The 22,498-nt window shown below is 44.2% G+C and overlaps 1 protein-coding gene across 1 annotated transcript; it reads right to left on the reverse strand.

The window, feature by feature from the left end:
- Nucleotides 1–1,530: 1,530 nt before the first annotated feature.
- Pus7l (pseudouridine synthase 7 like) lies at nucleotides 1,531–22,466 on the reverse strand. The gene is made up of 9 exons (XM_021184038.2): nucleotides 22,413–22,466; nucleotides 18,967–19,918; nucleotides 15,430–15,589; nucleotides 12,209–12,401; nucleotides 10,267–10,365; nucleotides 8,413–8,494; nucleotides 6,741–7,018; nucleotides 4,694–4,747; nucleotides 1,531–2,413 (listed from the first exon to the last, which is right to left on the reverse strand). The coding sequence occupies exons 2-9, from the start codon at nucleotides 19,904–19,906 to the stop codon at nucleotides 2,081–2,083; spliced, it is 2,139 nt and encodes a 712-aa protein (XP_021039697.1). The 5' UTR covers nucleotides 19,907–19,918; nucleotides 22,413–22,466; the 3' UTR covers nucleotides 1,531–2,080.
- Nucleotides 22,467–22,498: the final 32 nt, after the last annotated feature.

Below are 22,498 nucleotides of genomic sequence, written 5' to 3' on the forward strand. Positions count from 1 at the left end.
ATAAAAAGGAAAATGTGAGTGACGAGTATCCCTGCTGTTCCCAACTTCCTGACTGTGGTGACCCGAGCCCTCAGGGATTCTGTTGCTATGACTTCCTTGCCATGACAGATTGCACCTTGGACCTGGGAGCCAGAATAAACCCTTTCACGTTTAAATTGCTTTTGTTAAGGTTTTTCATGGCAGGAACAGAAAGGTAACAAAGATGATATATAATATCATATGACATACCATGTAATATCCTATCATATATGGCCATAATATATATATTTAGTCATTACATTACACACATAAAATTTATATATATATATATACATATATATATATTAAATTGAATACTCATCATCTTAATAGAATGCCATTTTCTTTTCTTCTCTTCCAAGTTGCGCCTGCAGACATGTAACAGCAGTGGAGTGCCCGGCCTCTTTTCAACACACTGTACTTACATTAACTGATGACAGTAATATCTGTGTTAGTGTCCCCTCTGTGACTGTTGAGCAGGAAGCACAGGGTCTTGAATAAATAGTAGCTGGGGCAGCTAGTCCCCAGTGGCTATGGGGTTTTGTTTTTGTTTTAACATTCTTTTATAATTTTTTTAATTGAAAGGATACTGAAAGAAATACAAATATAGCTGAGAGACTGCATTTGCTTAGCATATGCGATGCCTGGAACGGAGCTTCGTCAGCACTAAAATATGCTTCTCACTGGTGAGCATGGCATGTGTAAAACATGCGTGTTGCTCCTCTAAAACATTTTCTAATGCTACTAAATGTGCATCAACAACTATAGTAACTATGCATGCTAATGATCTGACTCAGCTCATCTTATGTTCTTTACGGGTAGACTTTGAACTGACTTCTGATTCGCTCTCTAATATACAGAACCGAGACCGGGGTCCTCAGCCTTCCTAACACTGTGACCCCTTAACACAGTTCCTCAGGCTGTGGTGACCCCCAACCATAAAGTTATTTTGTTGCTACTTCCTAATTGTAATTTTGCTACTGTTATGTATCATAAAGTAAATATCTGAAATGCAGGGTATCTGATATTTGACCCCCAAAGGGGTCATGACCCTCACAGGTTGAGTTCCACTGATATAGAAGAATATGCAACAAAAATCACATTTTGCATTCCATAGAAAACTTTTGCTTCTTTTGGATTTTATCTCCTAGCTCTAATATTCCTTAAATGGGTATAATTTAGCATAGACATACAAAAATCTGCTGTTGCTGGTCTGCAATATTCCACGCAGATTTTTAAATTTCATCATGATATATTACTGGCAATGAAATGATCATCGGGAAAGGTCTTCCTGGTAAATAAGTCACCTCTCTACCTGAACTTAAATGATTAAAGATGATTTATGGTGTGGGACAATTAAAGCAAGCCAACACATTCCAAATGGACAATATGTTTTCTTTTTTTGCAGTATAAAACATAGAGACAATTCTATAGTAACTCAAGAAATCGAGAATGTCTTTATTTTCAAAGAGAATCAATACCATTTCCAATGTCATTGGTATGTGTCAGAAATAGAACGTGGGTACCGACAGGAGTATAAAGTCTGAGTTTTAGGTGGTAGAAAACAACGAACAGTTAGGAAAACAGGTAAAAAAAAAAACTAGTATAAAATTTTTAAAGAAAATCTTCAGTCTTCTTCAAAGAAGATCTCATAAATACATTATGAGAACAGATATTGCCCTTGCACTTCGCGGTGGAAAGGAGGCAGTGCCGGAGAAAAGCACCGAGGTTTCGCCATCACCTCTCCAAGCAGCGTGGGCAGTGTTCTCTCTCCACCTCTCAAGAGTGACGTGGAGCAGCCCGTGCTAAGAGTGGTGCTCCAAAGACCTGGAACTTTCTCGACCGGAGAAAAATCCCTGAAGCATGACCTTAGAGAGCACGGTCATATAGCTTTAAACTTAAGACACCGGTGCTTACGTTAATACATCACACCCCGACCTCTCAGGACACTGTGAAAAGTGAGGAGCGAGAACCGCGAAGCTCACGGCGGAGCCCTAAGAACCACAGCTACCCTTGCTTCCGTGCGCCCCGCACGCACGCGGCGACATCAGGGTGTGTGGGTTTAAATGTCGCCCTTCATCATTTCCCTCAGACAAACCGTAGCGTAACACGAAGCGTCAAGGTCGAAGGACAAGGACAGCGATGAGGCTGGATCATCGGAGTGGGGACCTTCCACTCGGGCCTCTTCGGTGGCGGGGTCAGGATGGACTAGTCGGTGTGACACGTTGCGGGGGTGTTTCACGATGTGCCTGTAGCATCCGGGTACGTTCAGCTTCAGGGCGGGCACCCTGAACCTACAGGCCTGCAGTCCATCCCTGCTGAGGGCTTCTTGGTACCACCGCCCTACTTGGTTCTCCGGGTACTGAACATTGTATCCAAGCACGGGCAGAACCACCTGGGAGGGGAGGGAGAAACCACGGCCTGTGGATTAGCCTTCGGAAAGATATGCGACCATGTCTCACCTGTATGACTGGCCCCCAGCTTTGTAGAAACAGTGTCAGGCTATAAATAGGACAGCTGGCCTGAGACTTGTTTTGGGTATTACCTAGGCTAACTATAATGTTATCTGATAAAGAAAACAGCTAAAACCAATGAGTCACTCGGGAGGCAGAGGCAGGCAGATTTCTGAGTTCGAGGCCAGCCTGGTCTACAGAGTGAGTTCCAGGACAGCCAGGGCTATACAGAGAAACCCTGTCTCAAAAAAACAAAAACAAACAAACAAACAAAAAACCCAAAGAGTCAGGAGAGCTGTGGTAATCAGCTTGCATCAGATATCGCTGGGCGAACCGTAATTCAAAAACAAAGGTTCGTTTATGTATCCAGTAAAGACCAATTCTCTGAAAGCACGCAATCCTACAAGTGAAGTCTTCGGTGACACACAGGACAGTCTCTACTGCTAGCCCTGCTAACTTGTGTGACAATCTTAGATTCCTTCTATTGAAAAGCAAACAGGCACCAGCGAGTATTTCTGTTTTGTTGGCTGCATGTCCATGACTAAGGCCGTGCTCCCTAAGGGTGGCTTCTCTGCTGACTGCTGGACAGTACACTTCAATGCTAAAAGGTGTTTAGAAAAATGGGCAAAAGGCATCAAATGTATAAGAAGCCAGGCACGTTAGGGTCTAGGTCAGCATGCAGAAGGCTGAAGCAGTGTAAGTATGAGTTGGAACCTAGCCTGGGCTACGGCCGGGCTTCTGAAACATGGTTCGACCGTAACCCTTATTATCCAAGAAATTTGTATGTTACCCTAGGTATGTAACTCTATAAAACTGGCTGGTTTATGACCATACAAGTTTATTATCATACAAGTTATATCTCAGGGTGATTTTTTTGTTATGCATATAATTCTGTCATTTATTAAAGACAATTATCATTAAATTATTAAAGAAATCTGCGTGCTAATGAGATTAATGCTGTTTATTTCATCCGGAGCATTAAATCTTGGCTGAATATTTGAAAGTGTGGGACAGAAGTGTCTTCGGTGTTTTCCAGAGTTGACGGATGTCTGTATCCTACAATCCTCACCGTCAAGCGTGTTGCTTCACGCAGACACATAGCCCAGGATGGCAGAAAGTATACTTAGAGCCATCTCAGAAACTGCTGAAAATTCCGTCCTAATCCCAGATCAGTATCAGCTGACTGTCCCTCTTAAAAGTCAGCAACCAGAACGGCAACTTTTAAAATCATGTGTCCTAGTGCGATGCAGCCCGGGCATTCGCTAACCTGATATTTACATGCTGATGGATGATGCTAGAAAAAGATTAAGTCCTTGTTTTCCAGAAGTAAGACATCCGTTTTTTTGAAAACAGAAAAATTTTTGTATGTGCAGTAAAACCTACAATGGCTAATATGTAATAGCCTGGAATCTGAGCTGAGGTGTTTCAGGCGACATCAACATCACCACCATCATCACCATCACCAACATCCTCCTCCTCATCATCATCATCTCCACCACCTGCATGGCTGGGCATACAGTGCTCACAGTGCAAGGCCCGTGTGTTGTGACGCGGAACCTGGTCTGCAGTGAGGTCACATGACACAACACTGGTGAACAGCGAACGAACGCTTCTACAAACACCCTGGGTGCATTCTGCGTTTGGTTTCTGGCTAACTTTCTGTCAGTGTGCACTCAGAAACCTCGGCTGCCACCGAAGGTTTCACAGCTCCCACGTTCCACGGTGGGGTCACGGCCTACAGACTTAGAAGCTGTGGTGTAGGAAGGTTCGACAAAGGCCACGTAGACGCTGTGCGGCACTATTCACGTGACGTTTTACTCCAAGGGCAGAGCACGGTTAAGATAGAATCAAAAGTAAATTGGTGATTCTCGTGAAACAGGATTAGTGCATCCCTGGAAACAGGACTAATGGTCAGACACTGGGAAGCACTGGAGGGAGACGTGAACTCTGGGAGGTCTGAGGGAGACGTGAACTGCTCTTACTACATGTCTCAGTGTTCGTATGATTATATCTGCTTATCAGAAGCAAACATAAATTAAACTTTTAGGATGTAAATGATAGCATAATAAATCTGTTATAAGCATAAATTTATCAAAGAAGCATGTTATTAGGAAATAAATCATTACTTAATCTAAAAGTTACCTAAGAAGGGAGGGTCAGATTTGTCTCTAGCCGACAAGCTTATTTAAATCTAAGTGATAGTGACTTGTCACCACGTTTACCTGGTGCAGTGCATATGTGTGGGCCGACTCCTCTTCTTTGGTCACCAGATGAACCTAGTTTTATAAAATACAATGGAAATGAGTAGTTCCCAAGTGCTCTACCTACCTCACTGTTCCCTGACTCTGACTCACACACTGAATATACATATGCCCAAACACCATCTCTTTACAATCACCATCTCCAGAGAAGCCCACTACATAAACACAGACTGGTCCTTTCTGCATTGACTACACACTACTGAAGTGGGCAAGCTGTAGCCGTGGCCGCTGTGAGGTAAGGCTTTCCTCCCACACCAATGAATTATTGCTGAACTGAATGTCTGCTTCTGCAGAGCCAGCCCTGCCCTTCAGCCACCCAATCCCCAGGAAACAGTCATATTGTACCCAGGGTGCTGTTTGCCAGTATTTGTTTCAGAGAATGGTTGTAGGCGCCATAGACAGGAAGGGAAGGAAGGAGGTGTGTGATATATGACGCTTGAGAAGCTTGGCTCACAGCGTCACAGAGTAAGCCGCTCTCAGCTGGAGAGATGCTCAGCTGTGAGGAGAGCTTGCTACTCTTGCAGAGGTCGGGGTTGAGACATTGCGGTGCCTGAATAGATCATGGGTTTCAGAAGTTGGGCCGATAACTTCATGCTGGGTTCTCTTCGTATTAGTCTGACGTAGATTTGTATTACCTGAAACTATTTGTAGATATGGAGTCCAGCGTTCATCTAGGTGAAGCTTTCTTTAGGCAAAGCTCAGAGTCAACCTTTCCTCTAGTTTTGAAGTGCTGGGCGTGATGTATCTCTATCACCTGACTCCTAGATCTACATTCTGGTTCCTCCAGACCCGCTCAGACTCCTGGGTCTTCTTAGGCACGCTACACTGGTGATTCCCATCTGGGCCTCAGCTCTCATTTCTACAGAATGCGAGTTAAAGGACTGTCTATCTGAAACCCTTTACTCCCCAAAACCTAACGATTTTACAGTGTTCAGGATGAAGTACCTACCGCTCAGGGCCTCATCCCTGTTTTTAAGCACATTTTGAAACTGACTTAAGATAATGTCAGAGGAAAACTCTTTCTTCCTTTTGTTTTACACTACTATTTGAACTTTCTTAAGAGAAGCACGGGATTCGGCTTCACTAATTTAGTTCGAACTCAAGGAGGTAAAAATGCCAGCTGGACAGGGAAGAAATGGGAAAAGCAAGTTTTCTAGCATCCTATATCCTCATAGCATCATGACGGAACTTCCTTGGGGGGAAAGCAGAGAGGAAGCTGGAGGGCACATGCTGGCTGAGTAGGAGGGGGAAGAGAGAGCACCAAGCTTGGGGATGTGGGCGTGCCCACTCTGGACGGCTCACTCTTGTTTTTAAGAGGACCGCCCTGTGCAGTGTGTGTATGTGTGTGTGTTTGGAAGTGTGTGTGTATGTGTGTATGTATTTGTGTGTATGTGTGTGTGTATGTGTGTATGTATATGTGTGTGTGCATGTGTGTGTGTGTATGTGTATGTGTGTGTGTGTGTTTGGAAGTGTGTGTGTATGTGTGTGTATGTGTGTATGTATTTGTGTGTATGTGTGTATGTGTATGTGTGTGCATGTGTATGTGTGTGCATGTGTGTGTGTATGTGTGTGTATGTGTATGTGTGTGTGTATGTATATGTGTGTGTGCATGTGTGTGTATGTGTATGTGTGTGTGTGTGTTTGGAAGTGTGTGTGTATGTGTGTATGTATATGTGTGTGTGCATGTGTGTATGTGTGTGTATGTGTATGTGTGTGTATGTGTGTATGTATTTGTGTGTATGTATTTGTGTGTATGTGTGTATGTATATGTGTGTGTGCATGTGTGTATGTGTGTGTATGTGTGTGTGTTTGTATGTGTGTGCGTGTGCGTGTGTGTGCGTGTGTTTGGAAGCGTGCTCTTTAGGGGAAGCTTTACCACCTTTTACTCTGTACCTCTGACTGTTTCTTTGCTTAGTAACATGGGTTGATTCTCAGTGGTCAGAAGGAGACGAGCAAACAGAGTTACTATCCCCGGTGTGACGAGTCACCTCTGGTGGCAGGTACTCACTTTACTGCTTGGGAAATGCTCGTCCGCATCTTCATCCGAGCAGATCAGGTCCCCCTCCACCACCTTGGGTCCATAGGCTGCCAGTCTGTAAGATGCTGCCTCGTTCCAAACCCTGCTACTGTATGCGTGGATGTAGAATATGCGCATGGAATGGGGGAAGGAGAACCAGGCCCGGACGCAGCCTTCCTCCGTCACGCCAAAGCGATGCAATGACTCCAGCAGCACACGCTCTCGAACCCGGAACTCGGGCATCAGTGAAAGCGTGCCTTTGGCATCCTCTGAAATGAAGAACAAATCAGCCCGTAGTCACTCCCACTGCAGAGCTGCTTGTGGGATGCCTTTCCAAGCAGCATAAATGAAAGGCAATCCTTTGTGGAGACACTGAGCATTACTGATTAAACCCAATTATGCTTGAAAAGCTTGCTTTTTTTTTTTAAGCCTTTCTTTTCCTTGAAAAATAAGAAATAGCAAATGAACCCAGCAATAGGAATGGCTGACCAGACCCCTTCACTTAGAGCAGAGTTAATCTAATTCAGAAGACTGCTAAATAAAAAGAACCCATCACCAAGGATCAAGTAAGCTGGCCTGCTGGAGGGGTCTGGAAGTTTCTAAGGAGGAGTTATGGGCATCCAATGGAACATCAGCAGAATCAGCAGCAGCAATCTGTAGCCTAGCTAATGGGACGCTTTTTAAAATGTACACTGCTGAGCTCCGAACACACGTATTCACGGAGGGCCTCGTGACTGGTATTTGATAAATGTACTGGGTACTTCTTGGGTGTGCTAAAGCTACGGAATCCTTGACAGTAGACTCGCACTGCCTGTGTGCACCTGTGAACGATTCTGTATATACATATCAGACTGAAGTGTTCAAAGTGGAGCCAGGACTACACAACAGCCCCTCAGAAACAATTCTAAGAAACTCGAGGTCACAGACCCAGTCAGGGGCTGCAATGCTTGCTGGGGCCCTACTGCCATCGGTGGCCCGCGGTGTGAAGTGGACTCCCTGTTAGCTTAGGCTATCCCACTGGCCTGATCCCAGGGACCTAGCAGCTGCTATGTCATCACTTGCTGCCAGGCAAGTACCTCACATAAAAGGGCCTCCAGTCACCCCAGATCCCTCTCTGCCTTCTCCTCTCCCTCTTCCCCTCCCCCTCCCCCTTCCCCTCTCCTGCCCCTTTTCTCTCTCTGTCTCCCTGTCTTCTTGTCTGTCTCTCTCCCCCTGCCATGTCCCGCCATGTCCCCCTTAGCTCTCCCCTCCCCCAATAAACCTCTTATACCAGTTCTGTTGCCTGGTATAAATTCTCAGGGGTACCTTGCTTGGCACAGCCTGCCAAAGACACCCCACTCCTCACTTGTGCTTTATCCTATCACCCCCTCTAGGACTTCCTATAGCAAAGGGAAATTCAGTAAGTAGTTCCTGCCTCTTCTTACCACCCCCTCCCCCGAGGTACAGTTAGGACAGACAAAGTGAGGTGGCCAAAATGAAGTACCTGTGTCGGGCTGTAAAATGGCTCGCAACGCAAAGTCCTCCTATCCGTCTCTTTGGTCTCTTTGGTCTCCCAGCTCAGCTGTTTCTGCTGTTTCTTAGTGTGTGCACTTTGGAGGAGAGGCCCATGCGGGGCGTTAGTGTGTGCCTGTACTACTACAGATCAGTAAAGAAACCTACGTACCAGTTCGGAGAAAGTATTGCTTTGCTTTATTGACAGGATCATCCACGTCTTCTGGTGTAAGAAATAATTTTATGGCCTTCATCTGGAGAAATTAACCAAGTAAACATGTTTTTAAAAAAATGACTGATTACTTAAAAAAAAAAAAAGAGGCAAATTCTTGGGCATCCTTAAGGGGCTGAAATGTTGCTGCAATTTCCTCATTAAGCTTCAAACACTTCAGCTTCACATGTAGAGGTGACCTTCGATACAAAGTAACAACCAAACTATTACACGGGAAAAGCGCCCCCACCCCAGCACTTCTGTAATCACATTTCCGTCATTCTTTTCTTTCTTTCTTTTTATTTTATGTATGTGAGGACAGCTCCCTTTTCTGCCACTTTTTACTCAGCTGAAATAAGAACACGAACACAAAGGCATGACATAAACACACAGACTTGGCCAATGCCAAAATATATTTCATTTAACACTCTAATAGTTTATTTCAAACCATACATATATATGCCATTTCTTTTTTTTTATTTAGAAAAGGTATCTACTTGGTTCCTGTTACTGTATCACTGTGTGTACACTAGAACTTCTTTCTAAGAACATAAGAATGTAGCTCGCAGGGCCAGAGCAAGCGGGTTTGCAGAGCAAGCAGAGTTCCTAAAAAAATTCAATTCCCAACAACCACATGAAGGCTCACAACCATCTGTACAGCTACAGTGTACTCACATACATTAAATAAATAGATAAATCTTAGCATTGATCCAAATAAATGCTCATTAAAAGCTAATGCATATGGTGCCAGCTGATTTTCTGTCAACTTGACACACACGCCCAGATCATCTGAGATGAAGGCGCCTCAATTGAGGAAATGTCCTCATCAGATTGGCCTGTGGACAAGTCTGTAGAGCACCTTCTTGATTCAATGAATAATGTGGAAAGGGCCTGTCTCGCTGTAAGCGGTGCAGCTCTCGGGCAGGTGGGCCTGGATTATGTATAAAAAAAAAAAAAAAAAAAAAAAAAAAACCAAGAGGAACAAGCCACGGGAGCAAGCCAGTAAGTAGCACTCCTCCAGGCCCCTGCTTCAGTTCCTGCTTCCAGATTCCTGCCCTGAGTTCCTGCCTTAGTTTCCCCTGGTGATGGACGATGCTTGAAAGCCAAGCAAACCCTTTCCTCCCCAGGTTGCTTTCGGTCATGGTGTCCTGTCACAGCTGTAAGAAGCAAACTAAGCTAACGTCCAAGCAAATACTAAGCCTCTGTCACATGCTGAGGACTGCGGGGGTGTGATGGATAGAAAAGACTGAGCAATCTCAACAAGATAACCAAACAAAATATAACAAGCTGAGAAGTCCCAGATCACAAAATTAGTGCTCATGTAAGCTGACTCACAGAATGTAAAGATTATCAAGGTTGTGCTGTAAGCCAGGAAAGAATACGTGGTGTGCCAGCTACAGGAACAGGCCTCCAAGTTGGCTCTCATGATGCCCTCCCTTGGTACCTATGCCTGCACAGTCCTCCCCCACACGTTTCCAGTCTGGTGTATATGAGCAGAACTCAGCAAAGGTAGAGGTATGTCACTGCCTGATCTGTGGAGCTGTGGGTTCTTCTACAATGATTCTCTTATTCAGTTATAGATTCAAGCAATCACTGGTCAGGTCTGTCTTCTCAGACAAAAACTAAACACGAGGCTATTGTGGATACTCTGTTTTCCTGTAATGTAAATCCAAGAATACGGTAGCTGTCTAATAAATCTCCAATGATAGACACAAGGCATAGTATGTGTGAGCATATATGCACGCACATACGTGCAGTGCGCATATGTAATAAATATGAACGATGGGTTAAAATGATAATTTTGAGAATTCTTACCATTTCACTCTTCAGTAGCGCCAACCCAATTCGGTCCGTTTGGATTTTCTGTCCTTTCCCAAATCTCTGTGGTCCGTAGTAATTCACAAAACCTTTATTCTATGAATACAACAGAGTATAATAAATTAGAGCTTCATAAATATAGCATAATCACTTCTCTCTCTTCCTATTTAATTGAGAAATCTAGTAATCACCAATAATACAGACAGAGGTGGGCGAAGCGGTCCGAGAAATTTTAAACAGTGTCAACCCCAGAAGGAGCAGGGAGCAAATTTAAATCGGTGTGCAAAGGGGAGAGAGGAGGGGGTGCAAGAGTCGAGGCCTGCCTGGGCTAAAGTAGAAGACCAATTTAGTGATAAATGGATAAAGCTTTAAAATTGCTTTCTATTTACACTACTGAGGAGTTCCTGGCATACACAACCTAACATGCTAAGCCAAAAAAGGTAAGGTGTACTGGGACAAACTTCACACGGGATCCCCGATACTGGGACAAACTCACACCGGATCCCCGATACTGAGACAAACTGCACATGGGATCCCCGCCACGCCCCCACACCCAGCTCTTCCTTGCTTTGGGATTCTGCTGTTGGGAGACAGCAGGAAAAAGGTACAGATTTCTTCTCCCGCCCCATGGGCTGGGTTCCTTTATATTGTTCACTAACACAGTTCCTTCTGCCTCAGTTTCTCTCTCTGTTATTTCCTGGAGAGGGATGATGACGTCACCTCTGGACGCCATGCTTCAAAACTGTCATGTCACTGAGAAGAAATAGGAAGGAGTTGGTCTGTGTGAAAACTCTGTGTGTGTGTGTGTGTGTGTGCGCGATGCAGGGGCATCTGTGAGTTTCTTGAAAATTAAGAGTGCTCCATACACTTTATGAGAGGAGTAAACATTAGCTCAGCGGATAATCGTGACTGATTAACCGACTCAAGCCTTGTGGATAAAGGATGTTAAGATCATTTTTTATCAGTACACCATGAAGGAGCTGTTTTCCACTTGTAAAAGTCAACTGCAGATAAGGTAAGTGTTCCCTATATTAAACTTTGGCTTTTAAAAAGTTATCTCAAATTTGTATAAACAGTGTGGTTAACCTTAGGACAATTGGGACAATTATTAAATATCGTCAAAAGTGTATAGCCAGAGCTGTAACTCTCTAAAGAAACTTCCAAGAAATCCTTGTTTTTCAAGCTGCGCAACTTCTTTTCTCATTGAGAGATTTTTTTTTTAAGGTCTACTGGTCTGGTAAAATGGCATGGTTGGCAAAACTCCCCATGCAGGCCTGATGACCTGACTGTGGTCCCTGGAAGCCACAGCGGAGGGAGAGAACTGACTCCTGAGAGCTGTCGTCTGTGCAATGCACACGCACACACACAGACAAAATAAAACTGAATAAATAAAAGTTTTAAAAGACGAAGCTGTCTAAAGTTAAGATCATTTCTAATGCGAACTTCTCCTTAGGCAGCGTATTTTCATAAATACCAAAGCATACCTCGTTATAAATGCTATCTGTCTGTCAGTGTACACAGTAACCCTCTGTGTTTAAGGAGAGATCATTTTTAGTAACAGTTTTCAGAAGAAAAAAAGTAGAATTTCTAGGTAGGTCAGTCATGAAAAACAGATCGCTCACAGATTACGCAATCTAAGGAGTGTTAGGTACAAGGCAAAGCACACAATTTAAAGAGCTTTAGCTGAAAGCTGTTAACTAACACGGGGCTCTCTGTGTTTTTCTGTCACCAGTGTGTACGACTGTGTTAAAAGTATGGATGTGACCAGGATCAAAATCAACATATCTCAATGTGGGCTGTGGGACAGAATCATTTTAAAATAGGAGTCACTTTTAAGCCCACATACATGTCTGCATCCCTTCTGCTGGGGATTGGCACACACTGTCTCTTTTAATATAGAATATATCAGGAAAACAATTTCAGAACTGGGTTTTCTCACCTTAACATTTTCTATTGCCTCCAAAATTCTCTCCCTCAGGTTTGCAGAATCATTGAGTTGATTTCTCAGGTTTCTGATGATAATTTCAAAGTGATTTCCTTTGAGCTGACCAAGTCTGAGACAATCGCCTACAGACCGAATATTAAACACATTCATTCTCTTCTTCTTAATTTCTTCTTCGATACTTTTCAACCTAGAAGTGATAAAGCATAGAAACAGTTAAATCTTAATTTACAGATTACATATTTAATACAGGCTTTAAAAGGAAAAACTCACCAGGCAAGTCCTATCAAAATATAAGCACCAAAGGTGGCTGGAGAGGTGGCTCAGTGGTTAGGAACACTGGCTGCTCTTCCAGAGGTCCTGAGTTCGATTCCCAGCACCTATTTGAGAGCTCATAACCATCTGTGACTTCAGCTCCAGGAAATCCAACGCCCTCTTCTGGCCTCCAAAGACACCAAGTTCCCAAGTGACACAGACATGTATGTGGGCAAAACAGCCATGCACAGAAAATAAATATGTACAATGTTTTTGGGGAAAAGCCTTCTCCTTCATTCAAGCTGTCCCAACTTCTCTGTTTCCTTCTCAGGGTCTGTCCCGCCAAAACCCCACCAGCATCAGAGATTCTGTTTTGAACACTTCCTTACTCAAACTCTTAAAACAACAACAGCAATAACAACAAAAACATATTTCAGAATCATAGAAAAAAAGAAAAAAAGTACAAATAGCTAGTATCAACTTTTCCTTAGGATGGAGTTGCCATCCCACTGTCAAAAATTCTGACCCAGAATTGTTCCTGGCTAAAAGAACTGCAGGGACAAAACTGGAGACGAGCCTGAGGGAAAGTAGTCCTGTGACAGGACCCAAAGTGAGATCCAGCTCAAGGGGAGGCTCCAAGTCCTGACACTGTTACTGATGCTATGATGTGCTTACAGAAAGGGGCCTAGCATGGCTGCCCTCTGAGAGGCCCAACAAGCTGCTGAAAGAGCCAGATGCAGATACCTACACCCAACCAATGGATAGAAGCCGGGGACCTCTGTGGTTGAATTAGGGAAAGGCTGGAAGAAGCTGAAGGGGAGGGTGACCCCATAGGAAGACCAGCAGTCTCAACTAACCCAGACCCCTGAGATCTCTCAGACACTGAGCCACCAACCAGGCAGCATATACTAGCTGATATGAGGCCCCGACACATATACAGCAGAGGACTGCCTGTTCTGGCCTCAGGGAGAGAAGATGCACCGAACTGTGGAGATACTCGAGGCCCCAGGGAGGGGGGAGGTCAGGCAGTCAGTGGGGGGAAGGGGGATCCTCTTGAAGCCGGGGGTGGGGGTTGGGGGGACAAGGAATGGGATGAGGAACTGTTGAGGGTGGGAAGGGAGGGAAATAATGACTGGACTGTAAAAAACAATAATAATAATAATAACAACAACAACAACAAAAACAAAACTGCCTAAGTGATTTGGTAGCATGCTTACTGTCCCTCTCAATATATTTCTTGATTTCTAGATCGGCTAGGTGCTATTAAAGAGTCATTGAAATTGCACACCCCCGAGCCAAATCAAAATAATCTCGACTCTCTTCCTAGGAACTAATGATAATATCTATTGCCTTTGGGCGTTAAAACTCAGCCTTTGTCTTAGCAGTATGATATCTGAATTCCTTCCTGTCATTCAGACCCCAAGCCAAAATAATAACCACTTCTGTTCACAGGCCTGAAAAGCATCTCTGTGCAAATAGTGTGTGCTTAAATAGCCAGGTGGTGGTGGTGCACGCCTTTAATCCCAGCACTCGGGAGGCAGAGGCAGGCGGATTTCTGAGTTCGAGGTCAGCTGGTCTACAGAGTGAGTTCCAGGACAGCCAGGGCTACACAGAAAAACCCTATCTCGAAAAACAAACAAACAAACAAACAAAAGCTTATGATCAAGTAGTAAAGTATGGAGAGCAAATCAAGTTAGGATGGATTCCGACGCATGACTCGGCTTTTGGAAGTTTAAGGGAAGTATCCAAAGGTCGCAGACTAAAGTACGAGAATGTTAACCAGGGCACCATTGATAGAGAGAAGCTGGAGAGAATCTCTGGTTTTAAAAATAGGGACAGACCTGATTAAGTCTTCTACAAAAATTATGTTGAAAATCTCTCAACATAAATGCTCATATCAGCCGGGCGTGGTGGCGCACGCCTTTAATCCCAGCACTCGGGAGGCAGAGGCAGGCGGATTTCTGAGTTCGAGGCCAGCCTGGTCTACAAAGTGAGTTCCAGGACAGCCAGAGCTATCAGAGCTATACAGAGAAACCCTGTCTCGAAAAACCAAAAAATAAATAAATAAATAAATAAATAAATAAATAAATGCTCATATCACTTTATTCTAGAGTCATTAACCACAGAGGTAGTAGTAGTAGCTGTATGATTCTCATATCTGTGATGTGCACACTCTAAAAAGCATCGTGGAAGCGGCAGATTAAGTGTTTACTGTAGCTGTTTTTGAGCAGTGCGGGCTTTTGTGAGCTGCTCCCTCTCTGCTGTCTAAATCTCAGTGAAGAACACATATTTCTTTTAAAATGACAAGATTACTAACGAAACCTTTTTTTTTTTTCCACTGAGAAGTGAAATCTGAATCCAAGCATTCTATTTAATAAGAATATAATTTAAACGTACGGGCTTATGATAAAAAGCACTATCATAACTAAGGAAAAAAAGATTTATAAACTTTTTATGTCTTCAATTACACTTTCCTGAATGCACGTGCATATTTGAACATAGTATCTATCAGTATTTCTAAACAATTCAATTTATAAACAAATCTACCACTTGTCAGTTTCTATCCTAAACTTTCCTAATTTTTGTAAGATTTTTTTTTCTTTTATTTATGTGTGTGTGTGTGAACGCATGTCTCTAGTGAGGGGCCAGGATACGACACAGAAGGACACTGGCTCCATTGGCGCTGGATTGCAAGCAGGTGTGAGCCTCCCCACGTGAGCGCTGGGGACTGAACTTGGGCCATCTGGAAGAACAGGAAGTGTTTTAAATGTCTGAGCCACCTTGCCAGCCCCAAACTTCATACATGTGCTTACATACATTGAAGACAATTATTTTATTAATGTAGAATGTGCTGTTTGGTGCATAATCAGTTAATTAACACTGGCAGTAAAGATAAGGTGGTCCCAATATTATTTTGAGTGTTAACCCTATACTTTACCAGAAAGCAACACTGTATTTATTACCTCTCCGGAGTCACTTTTTTAACAACCATCGATTGACAGGTGATTGCTCTCTTGTCTTTAAGGCCCGCGTAACTGAAATCCGAAGGAATAACACCAAGTTTGACGGCTAATAAGCCAATTGCTTCGAATGTCTCCAGATTTTCCTTTTGCAGGGTAAAAGCTGAAACAAAGTCATTCTAGATTACAGAGAAGAAAGCATTGTTCGTAATCACATTCTTCACAAACTAACAGGTTAGAATAATAGACCTAATTATTAATAATAAAAGTGTGCTTTAAAGGAAATATACAACTAGCATTTTCAGCTGCCATTTCAAAACATTTGTTGACCGACTGAAGGTGTGAGTTAAAATTCCACATCCTGGGCTGACAGATCCACCTTCTAGTCTCTACATGGATCACCTGTCAATAAAGAGCTGAATGGCCTATAGTGGGAGAGAATGGGCGGAACTTCCGGGAAGAGACAGGCATTCTGGGAAGGAGGCAGCTATGGGCGATTCACCATGGAAACTTAGAGGAGGTTGTTACAGTCCATTTTCATTCATATATCCTAAATTCCAACACACAAGACTCCTGATTGGTTGCGTTTCTGTTCAATCTTCCCAATACAAAATAGCAGTTCTGCCTCAGATTCCAAGGTTGAATGCAAGTGCTGCACTTCCTTTACAAACCATTTCATGAGTGCTTATATGAACAGATCAATAATCATTAATACAAAGCAGAATGGTGGTTTCTGGGAACTGAAAGGAAGGTGTGATTATTCAATTGACGATGACGTCAGAATAGGAAGGTGCTAAGATTCAGGAGATGAATGGGGGCAGTTGGTCCATGACAATGGTGGGCTGGAGAGACCAATCAGCCATTAGGCTAGGCTCTCAACCAAAACCCTCAGGAATGGATAAAAGCAAATTTTACATAATATATATTTAAAATGTTTCAATGTAAACATTTAAAGCAATGGTTCTCAACCTTCCTAATGCTGTGAGCCATAAACACAGTTCCTCGTGTTGTGGTGAGCCCGACCCCATAAGAGTCTTTTCATTGCTACTTTATAAGTGTAAGTTTGCTATAGTTATGAGTCATGATGTAAATATATTTGGGGGTAGAGGTTAGTCATAGTGGTCCTAAGCCACAGGTTGAGACTCGCTGAGTTAAAGGATAGAAAAGTTATTACATAAATACATAGATAGGTGTATGAACACATGAAGGGAGAGATATTTTTATACGTGATATATTGATTCTTATAAAAGGTCACCTAAGCAAAATTGCTCATTTTGCATTCATACACCGAGATCATCATATTGGCCTCTTGGTGAACCATTAATTCTAACTTCAGGAAAACTAACTAATGCATAAAAAGATTCTCAGATCTTGACTCATTATCCTAAATCACTGCTACTGTTTCAAGTATAAAAAGTTCGAAGCCCTAAGAGGAGACGTAAGGATCTCCCTGGGAAGGGAAATAGAATAGATTCCGAGGAGGGTGGCTGGGGACTGGTAGGGGTGGGAACAGAAGAATCAGGTGTGTGTTGGGGAGGGGATACTGGGAGAAATGACTGGAACTGGGGAGGCAAGGTGGAAACAGTACAATGGAAAGTCCATAGACTCTATGAGGGTGACCCTAGCAAAGACTCCTAGTAATGGGAGCCTGAACCCGCTATCTTCTGCAAGGCCTCAAATGGAGGGACCGGGACACCAACCCAGCCACACAACCTTTGACCTACAGTTTGTCCTGTCTGCAGAGTGTTCGAGGACCGAGCAAGCGGAATCATCACAGTGACCATAGAGACTCCATCCCGCAACTGATGGGACCAGATGCAGAGCCCCACAGCCAAACATTAGGTGGAGCTTGGGAGTCGTGTGGAGGAGTGGGAGGAAGGATTGGAGGAAACAGAGGGGTCAGGGTCACACACCGTGAGAACCCAGTCCACAGAATGAACTGACTGCTACTCATAGGGACTCTCAGAGATCAGGTAGACTATAGGGGTCCGACCGACCTAGGTCCATGTGTTACGGTGGGGTAGCTTGGTGTTCTTCTAGGAATGCTAACAGTGGGAGTGTGACTGTCCCTGACTCTTTGGCCTGCTTGTGGACCTTGTTCCTCCTACTGGCTTGCCTTGTCCATCCTTGATGTGCCTGGTCTTACTGCAGCTTATTATGCCTTGTTTGGAAGATGTCTGTGGGAGGCCTGCTCTTTTCTGAGGGGAGGTGGATCTAGATCTAGAAAAGAAAGAGGGGGTTAGAGACTAGGGGGAGAGGAAGGAGGGGAAACTTCAGTCATATGTAATATATGACAGAGAAATAAATAAGCCTTAGAGCTACTTAAATCATGCAATCCCTTCCTATAAATCCGCAATTCTTCCTACACATCAGCAAATCACCTTACATCGGCAATTCTCTTCCTATACGTAAACCTATCTTTACTTTTCCTTCAAAATAGATTAACTCGTTCATAGTATCGTTTTTTTCCACGCTCACGTTTGCGGATGTTGAGCTTTAAGCATATGAAAGATTTCCCGAGTCCAAAGTGTTTAACGATGCCTTACGAAGCTGGGGTCGGAGACCAGCCTCAGCTAAGTCAGGTCATGTCTCAAGAAGAAAAGCAACAGCTAGGGGTGCAGCTCGGGGTTAGAAGGCTTGCCTTGCATGCACCAGGTCTTTAATTCTGCCCTGACCTGTCACCTGTGTCTGTGTGAACTGCTGCTATGTAAAACCAAGCCCACAGCACTTCAAATTCGAAGGGCTCGCTCACACCAGAATCCTGTGAGGCACGGTTCTTCCCCTGTGCCGTATGCATGTGTGCATACTGTTGAATGTCTGCTAGATGAATTTATAAGACATGCTCATTGGAAACACTTTCTATCCCTCAAGTACCAGATAGTGACCAATGAACCCCAGACCTGTCCTCTGACATTTCATCGGATCCATTCAGCCTTGGGAGATCTTACAGCCCTTAAAGCAGGAATTCTCAAGATACATTCTCCATGCCAGATCGGCAGGAAATGCTTCCTGGGGGAAACTGAGGAACTTTCACTCTAAGCCTTCTGAATCTGAAACTGAAACAGAACTCAGAAAACAATACGGCTGAGGGGCTACGATACTTGCTGAAGTGTGAGCACCCCTGCCTGATGAGACACGTGTGTGTGTGTGTGTGTGTGTGTGTGTGTGTGTGTGTGTGTGTGTGGCGGGGAGCATCTGGCACTTTAGAGTATCTCTTCCCTTCCTAAGCATGGCAATAGAGCCGTCTCACCTCCAAATGCTTAATTATGGTTGGCATTATTCTGAGAACAGGAAAATCATTCCTCTCAAAACCGCTCGAGCACAAAACAATCGCGTCAGCTTTCCACACCCGTGACTGTTCGGTAGAGATGCCTTTTTATGAAGTTCGTTTTCACACTGACCATACAAGGCAAGGCTTCATCTTTCCCCCAATCAGTCAGTCCATATCGTCTTTGCACTAGCTCTATGACCAGGTCCCGTTATTCAAATGATCCACCTTTCACAAGTTTTACACAAGGAAAGGATGAGTTACTAAGTTACCTGTGTACACAGTTTTTCCTCTCTCGCCGCCTTCCGTGTGAGATCTCTTCCCGCGTGCTTTTTCCCGGAATCTTACGGTTATGGCTGAGTCTGGGTTCCCAGCACTGTGGTTCTGCCCGGGAAAAGACTTGGTTTCCACCAGGTTTCCGAACTTCTTGTTGAGAAAATGGTGCACAGCCTTCCTGTGATCCTTGTTCGGATCCGGCTTAAAGGTAAACTTGGAATTTTCTTTCTTTGCGTCCAAATATTTGAAAAAGCCAAGAGCTTCCTCTTCCGACACCAGACGGCAGAGTTCTTTACACTCAAGGTTCGGTTTTACAACAACTTCACCGTGGTTTCCTACCGTGATCAAAAAAGGAAATGCCTGCCTAATAGCACTGTGCAGAACAGCTCTGCGGTTTTTGTCAAGGATCTTGCCTAGGGACAATTCAGGAGATGGCTCAGTTAATTCAGTTTGTAAATTCCACATCCTTTTGATGTCACAGGCAAACTGACCCAGCGATGTGTGAGTTTTCTCATCTAAAAGTGAACTTAATAAATCAACACTTCCTTCTTCACATTTAGAAGTCACACCGTTGACACTGTTTTCTTTCTCGGAGTCAGACTGATGGCTCCGGTCACCATCCGAGCACCCGGGCTGGATCCGGTCACCATCCGAGCACCCGGGCAAGTCAGCAGCTCCTTCACTATTTTCATGTTCTAAGGATACATTCTGAATATTTAACTTTGGCTTCTTGACAGAATTACTCGGTTCAGATTGTATATTACTTATTTCATAGAGAGATCCATCGGTGGTCTTACTGACTAACTGTCCCTGTTCATCGATCTCGATAACAATGAAGTCACTGGGTGAGGTTTTTATGCTGCCCTGAAAGCCCACGTGTTCGTTGATGAAACACAAAGTGTTAAACCTGATGCCACCATCTGTGTCCTCTGCCATCCTTCACGGTGCCTACAAGAGAGACAGCACACTCAGCTACCAGAAACGCTTGCAGATAAGAAGAATCAAAGCGGTCTCCAAGATCCACTCAGTTCTCTCCCTCTCAAGTCTATGTTCCCTAGAAGACACTAATAACTTATTTTATGGTTCGACTTGCCTACAGCAAGCAGAGTTGACAGGCCAACTTTGTGACCTAAGTAGCAATTTGTATCTTGATTTCCCATTCACTCCAAGCTCCTATTATCCAGAATTAAGATGGGTCAATTTGGGGTTGGAGAAATGTTGCCTTAGCAGAGGACCACAAGTTCAGTTCCCAGCACCCACATGGCAGCTCACAAGCATCCCTAACTCCATGTCCTGGCATCTCTTGTCCCTTTCTGACCTCCACCACCCACCAGCCCCCAGGCACATCCATGGTGCGCACGGATACATATACAAAAGCACGTATGATAAAATAAATAAGCCTATTAAATATGTTTAAATTTGTCAGGTGGCGCACACTTTTAGTGCCAGCCCTTGGGAAGCATAAGCAGGTGGATCTTTGTGAGTTCAAGGCCAGCCTGGTCTACAAAGCAAGTTCCAGGACAGCCATGGCTACACCGAGAAACCCTGTCTCAAAAACCTGTCTCATAAAGAAACAAGATGCACAGCTACACAGAGAAATCCTGTATCAAAAACCTGTCTCAAAAGCTGGGCAGTGGTGGTGCACGCCTTTAATCCCAGCACTCAGGAGGCAGAGGCAGGCAGATTTCTGAGTTCAAGGCCAGCCTGATCTACAGAGTGAGTTCCAGGACAGCCAGGGCTACACAGAGAAACCCTGTCATGAAAAAAACAAAAAAAACAAAAAAACAAAAAACAACCCTGTCTCAAAAACAAACAAAATGCTTATATTTGCCAGGTGGTGTGATATACACCTTTAATCCCATCTCTCAGGAAGCAGAGTTCATGGGCTGCCTGGTCTACAGACCAGGGGATAGCCAGAAGCCAGGGCTATACAGAGAAACCCTGTCCTGGAAAAACAAACAAACAAAAGTTAAAAAAAAAAAAAAAAACATAAAATGGGTCAATTTCAAGTTTATCTGAAAAATAGTATCATTAGGCCTACAGAGAGAAGAAAATAGGACTGTTTTTACAATGATTGTCATCCCCAGAGCCTCAAAATCTCCTGGAGCGAACTTCAGAGACTGTGGTAGTGTTTTTATACGTTGGAAATTAGATCACGAGGAAGGATAAGAAAGGAAAGTCTATAATAAATAGGTACGTGAACTTCTCTGTACCCTTCAAGGTAGGAGAAGTCAGTCCTGGTCCCTCATCTTGTTCTAAATTCTCTACAGGAAAGATACAAACATCTCAAGCCGATGAGGGAATTTCTACCAAGTCACTGGCATCGAAGAAAAGAAAGTCTCATGGTGTTTTCTTGGAGCAGCGATCCAAGGGCAGTTCTATAGGGAATGAATCACAGTCCTCACACAATCTACTGTCTCCACGACACACGGAGCCCTGAGAGAGCAGCTTCACTGCCTAGCTCTTGTATTTCCCAGACTTTACAAGTAATTGATCGTCTACAACCTCAGACGTTTTCCCCGACCAATAATCTAATCTATAGGATTCATCTATAAGCTTTAGGAACCTGTTTTCTTTCACAAACACACACACACACACAAAGAAAAAAAACTGATTTAATTCCCTGTATAGCATGACTAGCTAATGTGTTCACTATTTACTGTCCATCTTCTTCAACTTAAAGTGTCAGTTCCACATGAGCCAGAATTCTGCCTTATGAGTTCTGACTAGCCCACATTCAGAACAGCACCAAGGACATAGTAGGTCTGCAGCAGATACTAGTTGAACAGATACAAGTAGAACACAGTAAAAGCGTTAACGGTGACAAGAAAGAAAGAAGTGTTAACTTTTGTCTATGATAATCAGGAATGGTATAATAAACTGCTATTTGACTTTGGAAATAGTTCAAGAGACAGAAGCGGGGTAGAAATACCACGTGCAAGTACAATCAAGACGGGCACTATGTGGGAGGGGAAAGCCCTGACACAGAGCAGAGGGGATAGGGAGAATACAGCTGAAGTAATGCTGACAAGGAAAGATAATGAACACCCTGTCAAAGGTTGGCATCTGCCCCCGTGGAGGTGTTTCTAATGGCAGATGGAACTCAGCAGTCAGCTCTGACCAAGTCCACAGGGGTCCTCGGAACCCTAGGTATTGTCGGAAAAGAAAGACCTTAGGAAGGCTTTCCAGGCTACACGTGGGGACAGTGCAGCACGAAGGCATGGCAGCCAAGCAGCTAGGCAAGAGGCGGGCAGACAGGGCACGTGGGGGCGAGGGTGGCAGGAGCTCCTCCTCCGCTCCGCGGGGCGAGCCGAGGCTGCGGAGGGACTCCCACCCCAACCCCACCCCGCTCCCTCGGCGCCGCCACCACGCCTCCCTCCCCGGTCCAGCAGTCTTAGATCCACCGGTGACCCGACATCCTAATAGACTCTGCCAGCTCTACCTCGCTTCCGTGAGAAAGTGGTCCGCCGAGTGACACAGTGCGCATGCCCAGAAGCCTTTCCTCCGCCTAGCCTCTTACAGGGACAT

This window comes from Mus caroli, chromosome 15 (assembly GCF_900094665.2).
Source record: "Mus caroli chromosome 15, CAROLI_EIJ_v1.1, whole genome shotgun sequence".
Taxonomy (NCBI): Eukaryota; Metazoa; Chordata; class Mammalia; order Rodentia; family Muridae; genus Mus; species Mus caroli.